This window comes from Pezoporus flaviventris, unplaced genomic scaffold (assembly GCF_033815535.1).
Source record: "Pezoporus flaviventris isolate CSIRO_AGI_PZ_B2104156 unplaced genomic scaffold, CSIRO_AGI_Pfla_v1 ptg000007l, whole genome shotgun sequence".
Taxonomy (NCBI): Eukaryota; Metazoa; Chordata; class Aves; order Psittaciformes; family Psittacidae; genus Pezoporus; species Pezoporus flaviventris.
Genome location: NW_026892555.1, coordinates 32,905,209 through 32,912,297, shown reverse-complemented (window position 1 = coordinate 32,912,297; position 7,089 = coordinate 32,905,209). Strand labels below are relative to the sequence as shown.

Genomic DNA, 7,089 nt, shown 5'->3' with positions numbered 1-7,089 from the left:
TGAGCCCTCATTTTATTTTGCAGTGGCTTTGGACTATTTTACACTTCAGAACAAGAAAAAAAATTTTTGCAGTTCATCTAGTTGAAAGACATTACCAATAGTCAGTCTTGAGCTTCTATGCAATATTGCAAAACAGAAATCCATAACGTGGGATGACCTGACAAGAAACCAAGTTAAACTGGTCCTCCCTAAGAAAATGTTTCTTTCTCCTGGCTGCTTAAATGAAGAAGAAGAGGCTTTTTTTTTTTTTTTCTCTAAAGCAATTCATCCTTCTCCCTTACTGTCAGTTAACTGCTGATGGAATATTTTGAATAAAAGAAAATCTTATCTTAGGAATTTTAATCTTAAAACAGGAAAAGTCTGCTCCCAAGCAGGAGAACTCAGCTAATTTTCCCACTGCACAAATACAAATAAAAGCAAAATAGACTACAGGTGGAAATGTAAAATGACAGCAAAAGAAGCTATTCCATTGTCTTTCATGCTATGAAGCAGAAAAAACTACTGACATCTATTTCTTAATCTACATTTATTTTCCTGATTCACTTAAGAAACTATGGCAGTGAATTCTCTTGTTAAAATGTGATTTTTCCTGCTAGTTCATATGGTACTGTACCTCTCATGGCTGTTTTAAGTGTTCTTATCTGGCTGTTGCTGGAGATGTAGCTGTTCTCAAGAGTTGAAGAAGATAACTGTGTTTACAAAAGCCAGTTTCAAGAACATGCATTACAAAGAAAGTTGTTGTATATTGATATATTATCAATACTGACGCAGCCACACACTATCACAGTACCAATAAGTCATTGTAACCAAGCTTTTAATGTCATTTATAAAAAAATAGAGTTATTTACATTTGCAACTTCTTTAATGGCATCCTTTTTTATTACAGCATTTGAATCAGTGAAGAAATGTCACCAGAGCTCATTTGAGGATAAACTTTTCAAAGATAAGCATGACAGTACAGGGAAAAATGTTTAAGACATTGTGAATTCTTGTTACTTTGCAGCAGCATGCAAACTCACACTTTACAATACATGCACCCTGGCCTTATGGTAAGCAGAATTCCCTTCTGGATTAAGACGAGGAAACTGCCACATTTCTAGGGATAGTTCCACACTCTTACATGTGGCACTTCAAGACATAACCAAAGGAATTATTTTTGTTCCAATGGACAGAATGTAGCGACTTAACACATTTTTTAAGAAAACTCTGGTTAAAAGGACAAAAAAAAATAAAAGTATGACTATACTTACTGCATAGTTGCAGTAAATCAGATCCATGAATACAAAAGCCATCAAAATATATTATACATCTGAGTTTCAAAGCTATTTTAAAATACTGCTTTGCTTTAGAATACAAATAATACTGTTTGGGGTTAGTTTGTAGAGTTGCATTTTGGTCCATGCTGTTAATTCTATACTGTTATATTCTTCTTCCATTAGTTCAAGAGCCTCAGAACAACAGGTCCTCAGGCAGTGGCAAGAATGATGAAGCCAAATCTCAGGCTTCAGCTGCTGCAGTCAGTTCATAAAAACTCTAATTTCAATCGTATCCTTTCTTTACTGCTTTAAATAAACTCCCCTCAAAACTCTAAGGGAAAAGAATGTCAGGGACACGGATTTAACACTGTTAGAGATGGGGGGTTGTCCCCATCTAATCTTGAGCCGATAAATCACAGCTCTTAAGAATATCCAGTCCATACAAAGGAAAAAAAAAAAAAAAAGGATCATCAGCAACAACAACAACAAGAAAACAATTTACTGTGACTATGCGGTAGTTCCACATAATCTGCTGGCAGTAGAAACTTCTTTGCTGTCAGAGTCAGGTCTTCCTGAAACCACAAATGGCCAAGTCTGTAAGCAAAAAAAAAAAAAAAAAAGAAAAAAAAAGGTATTTCATATTAAAAAGAACGTTTATCCTGGTATGAAACTGGAGCTTTATTACTGATAGATGTCTAACTCTGGTTCAGTTGCAAACACGTCATCGCGTTTTAGTCCCTGTGTGAAGCACAGAGAGAGCAGAGTTCCTCTAACAATTTTTTTCATTATGTTTTTCATTGTAATTATATGCTGTGCAACAGGGCTGCCATGATCAGCAACAAATCGTTCTTACAAAAAATGCAACCATCCCCTTGCTTTGCAACTGTTTGCATCATTTTATAAACAAAAAGCACATAAAGCGTCAAATCCCAAACACTGCACCACATAGGCAACCGTTTTACCGCTGTGGCACGCATCAGGCACTAGTTGTGTACCGATGAACTGACGACGGCGTGCCTGTGCTCCAAGCCAGCCCCCAGAGCAATTACTCCTTTTTTCTGACATTAAGCTTGCCTAATGCCCGAAGAATTTATTTCTTTAGGGTCCCCTACGCCGGCTCCCCAGCACGGACACACCCGCCATCACCCTAAAACAGACCCGCCTCTCGGGTCTGAGGAGGATTACATGGATTTGCGAAACGGTCAGGGCCGCCCCGCGGCTCCTTCCCTGGTGGGCACGGCCCGGCGGCGCTGCCCCGGGAGGTGCTTTGCGGAGTGCCCCGAGGCCTCCCCCATTAACCCCGCGGGGACCCCCTCGCCGCTCATTCGGAAGGCGCCGGAGCCGTGCCCGCCTGCGCGCCCCTCCGCACCGTACCAGGTTGACGGGGTGAACGTAGCCGTTCTCGTAGCGGTCCTCCTGCAGGAGCTGCCGGAGGTGGGCGATGTAGCTGGACGCTAGGCGCAGAGTGTCCAGCTTGGAGAGCTTGGTGTCGGGCGGCACCCAGGGCAGGCTCGTCTTCAGCCGGGAGAACGCCTTGCTCAGCACCCGCATCCGCGCCCGCTCCCGCGCGTTGGCCGCGTTGCGCTGGGACTGCTTCCCCTCGGGCGGCGGCCCCCGCGGCCCCGACACCGCCTTCTTGCCCCCGGGGCAGCCGCCCCGCGCCCGCTTCCTCTTGCAGCCGCTGCCCGCCAGCCCCGCCGAACAGCTGCCCTCTCCATCCTCCTCCTCCTCGTCTTCCTCTTCCTCCTCCTCCTCCGCCGCCGAGGAGTTGTCCCCCGAGGGGTAGAGCTCGCCGCGGGGCTGACGCTTGGCCGGCGGCGGGTAGTCCAGCTGCAGCCCCCGCAGGTCCATATCGGGCAGCTCGTCCGCCTCGCTCCCGGAGCCCGCGGACATCGCCCCGGGAGGGAGGCAGGGAGGCGGGCGGTCCGGAGGGGGCGGACGGCCGAGGCGCGCCGGGGAGTCGGCGCTGCGCCGGTGCCGGCGGGGAAGGGGGGGTGCGGCGGGTGCGCGGAGGGGGATGCGCCCCTCGACAGTGCTATATATCTGGGTGTCCGCGGAGCGAACCATCTGCCGGGCGGAGCGGGGGAGTGGGGGCACAGAGGAGGGGTAGGACCTGGCGGATCCCCGAGCTGGGGGCGGCGCTTCTCCGCGCTGGTCCGCGAAGACGAACCTGTATGGAGGGGACGGGGATGTCTCCAGGTGTATGTGTGCCTTGATGAATAACGCCGCCATGCGAAATGAGCGCTTTCCAACGGCGACAGACCCCGCTCCTCACCTTGGAGGGCGGAAAATACCCGCGGGGCTCGTCCCGCGAGCGCTTTTGCAGGGAGAGGGGCACCGCTCGCCCAGCGGCTGAGGCTGGGCTAAGGCTAACCGCAGCCTGGGGCTCTGCCGCTCCCAACCAACCTGCATCCATCCCCTTCCCCTCTTGCCTTTCCTTCTGGTCGGGGGATTTTTCCAGCTCACTCAACCTCGCAGCCGAGTGGTGCGGCAGGACGGGGCCAGGTCTTCCCTACCCGCCCTGCTCCGAGCGGTGCCGGTGCCTCTCCCCCGGAGCGGGCAGGGACAGCAGGGTCGCGGCACCCCGGGGTGTGTGTGTGGGGGGTGGGTGGTTTGTGGGGAGCAGTGCAAAAAGTCATTGGAAACGCGCGGGCTGTGTTTTGATGGTGTCAGTAGCTTTGGGAGAAGCTACAGGCGCTAGCGAGTGTCCGAAGAGTTCTCTTTCCTCAGAGCAATTAGTTAAAAGCCAGTTAATTGGGCTGCGTAGAGGTCTGTGTCACAAAACAAATAAAACAAGATAATTTTTTGAGGTATTTGAGGGTTGTTTTTCGTAACAAATTCCGTACTACAGCTTTTATGGAGTTCACGGGAAAGTGGGGTACCCAGCATCCACTGGAAATAATGATATGCAAAGTAATAGGGGATATCAGTAAATAAACAGACAATTTGTGTCCCTTTCATCCCCGAAAAGATTCATTTTTTCCGAAATGAATGATTGCAGTCTGGCTCCTCGCTGGCCTTCACGGCCCTGCCTGGATACAGTTAACCAGGATAAAACCTCACTTCGAAGAAAAGAACCTAATGACTACAGCAGGTGGAAAGAACTTTTCCCTCAGTTTTTGCTCCCGGAGTTTTCCCTTCCATTTCTCAATCCCGGCAGAGTGGAACCTTCCCGGCTGCTGCAGCACAACTTTCCTGGCACCGTCGGCCGCCTTTTCGCCCAGCGCTTTACTCTTCCTTCCCCGCCAACCCTGTGGTCTTACCGAGGGCCACTTAACGCTGTGTAAACCTCGGCTTCACCCGCTAGGGCTACAACCACATCAGAGCCGGGTTTAACAGCGACCTTTCCAAGTGAAACTTGACATTTCTTGAACCACCGAAACAGGCAGCTGATCTTGCAACTGGATCTCTTGAACTTGGTTTGACACTGCGATGCTCCGGCGGGGTCCCGCAGGCTCTGCTGTGAAAGGGCAGCGCAGTGGGCTTCGGGCTTGCTCTGCCTCCCCAATTAGCCTGCATTATCCCTACATATATATATATATATATATATATAAAGATACTGGAGGGGAAGAGATATAGGTTTACTTTTTCCACCCATCTGGGTTGTTTATACAGGTGCGGGCTGAACGCTTTCCCTGCTAAAGATTAATGGGAGAAAGTGCAGAATTTCTTTAAACAAAGAATAAAATGGTACCCAGTCTTAAAAGCCGCAATGGCAAATCTCACCTTTCGCGCCTACTTCTGCCTCGGTGAATTAAAGGTGACGCATAATGGATACTTCGCCTCATTTAAGGAAAGGATTGGGGACGGAGGGGGCGGAAGGGAGGGGAAATAGCCAAATTCCCAGGTCGTCTTTGCCTGCTTCTTAGTTGGTAAAGGAAATGGGAAGTGCAAAGGAATATATCAGGACTGAGCCTCCGGGGTTACTTCGGATTTAGACCCAACGAAAGTGAGCAGACCTAACTTCTCTCGCATCCAGCAAACTGCTGCGCCCCTGACGAAGATATCATTTTCAGGATGAAGCCTTTGATGGCGCCAGGGCATTACATCATGCTTCCATTTGTCAAGACTTTTATCCTTTCTGCTCTCTGTGTGCCGAGTAGGGAAAACACCGCTGGTATACCCGGGCAGCATTTTACGCCCGTTATCAGGTGCGGCGCATTTCCCGTTTCCCTGTTAAAGGGTAAACCCCAGATGTGATTGATCCATGCCCGGACTCCAACGGCAGCATTCTCCCGGGTTTCAGGGTCCGCCCCTGGGTGCTGTGTGCAGTGCTGGTGCAGCAAAACCCGGCATGTGTGTGAGGGGAAGGAGCAGGAGCTAAACCAGCTCCTGCCTGGGAAGGAGCTGCAGAGAGAGCCTGCCCCAGGGGGCTCTGCTTCGGCCGCCGCTGTTGGCCCTGAGGCGACAGAAAGCAGATTCTCTTTGTTAAGGGGACATCCCCACTTTGGGGATGCTCACTGGTACGGAGAGTTTTTCCTCACGCTTTTCCAGAAGGCATCGTAGTAAATAAATGTAACCAATCAAAAGCATAGAGTATTCCGTGCAAACCAGGGTTATCCTTCATTTTTGCAGAGAATGAGTGTGTTTCGTGCAGCGTCTGGGGACCGGGGAGGGACGGCGCGGCTCCAGGCCGGGTGGAGAGCAGATAGCCGACAGGTATCTGGGATGAGGCAGAGGAGTAGAACCCTTTGATTTTCTTCTTGAAGTTTAAGAATAAATTATAGCAAAAAGGAAAAAAAAGTACCCAGAAGCCAAGTCTGTAAAATGCAGGTTATCTCCGAGGGTAGGAGGGGGAGCTGTTAAAAGCCTCATGTCCTTCGCATTCTGGGGTGTTGGCAGTGACAAAGCAGGGTGGAGGAGGGAGATGATGTGTACTCCGTAAAGTGCTTTAAATAAGGCTTTCCTATAGCATTTGTCCTTTCCTCGAGCTCGGCAGCGTTACTGAGACACTTCGCTCAGACCTAAAAGCGCACTTAGCACTTTTGGGGAAAGACCTCAGTGTAACAAGGGCGGGTTTACCCATTTTATTCATTTTTCGCAGTTGTAAGGAGGGCAGGATATCTGGAGGAGGGGAGGACAGCGTCTGTCAAACGGCTCAGTCTTGATCTCTCCACGAGCGTCTACTGCACACGGGCAGGCTGAGTGAAAGGCTGGCAGGGCATCTGCCGCGAAAGGGATGGATGCTCGGCATTGCTGGTCCTGTAGCAAAAGCAGGTGGATGAATTATAACCTTGGCTCTAGGTGGTTAGATGCCACCTAGAACAAATGAGCCTTTGCATGGCTCTGTATAGCCGGTAAAGGCACCTGGTGAAGGGAGAAGTGTGCGGTGTCCCTCATCTTTCCCTCCTAATCCTGCCTGCATAAACTGCTCGTACCAGGACTGCTGCTCGCTGCAGCCCGTGCCGCGTTGCCCTGTCCTTAACCAGAGGTCTGGCCAGGGGCGAGGCACCGCTAAAGGATGACCTTTCCTGTTATCGCTTCGCAAGGTGGCAGCGCCGTGGTACCCGTGTCCTGGTGCTCCGGCAGCCATCTGCCTGGGGTTGCTGCTTGTGAGCTCCCCGGGGTCTTAGGGACAGGGGTCCTGAAAGCATCGCGGTGGCTGCAGGAACAGCCAGCCCGAGCGGTTATTGGAAATGACTGTTTGTGTGCGTTTGGGGGGGGGGGGGGCTTGCTAAAAAAAAAAAAAAGTCTTTCCACCATATAAGAAAATTAGAAAATACTCAGTGTGTCAAGCCATGTCAAATAAAGCAAACAGGAGACAAATGAACCCCAGGAAGGAAAATAAAGTTATAAAAAGGTACTTAATAGGGTTTAGTTTGCTTAGTAAGGG

At 50.0% G+C, this 7,089-nt stretch overlaps 1 protein-coding gene across 1 annotated transcript; it reads right to left on the bottom strand.

Moving 5' to 3' along the window:
* Nucleotides 1-639: 639 nt before the first annotated feature.
* On the bottom strand, nucleotides 640-3,338 carry MSC (musculin). Its single transcript, XM_061447540.1, has 2 exons — nucleotides 2,631-3,338; nucleotides 640-1,850 (listed from the first exon to the last, which is right to left on the bottom strand). The coding sequence occupies exons 1-2, from the start codon at nucleotides 3,321-3,323 to the stop codon at nucleotides 1,764-1,766; spliced, it is 780 nt and encodes a 259-aa protein (XP_061303524.1). The 5' UTR covers nucleotides 3,324-3,338; the 3' UTR covers nucleotides 640-1,763.
* Between the last annotated feature and the right edge of the window lie 3,751 nt (nucleotides 3,339-7,089).

What these genes read in the sequence shown, in the direction of transcription:
- MSC (XM_061447540.1), bottom strand. Translation starts at nt 3,323, where the DNA reads ATGGTTCGCTCCGCGGACACCCAGATATATAGCACTGTCGAGGGGCGC. An exon ending in ACGTTCACCCCGTCAACCTG is followed by an intron (nt 1,851 to 2,630) that starts GTACGGTGCGGA and finishes TTTTGCTTACAG; the next exon opens with ACTTGGCCATTTGTGGTTTC.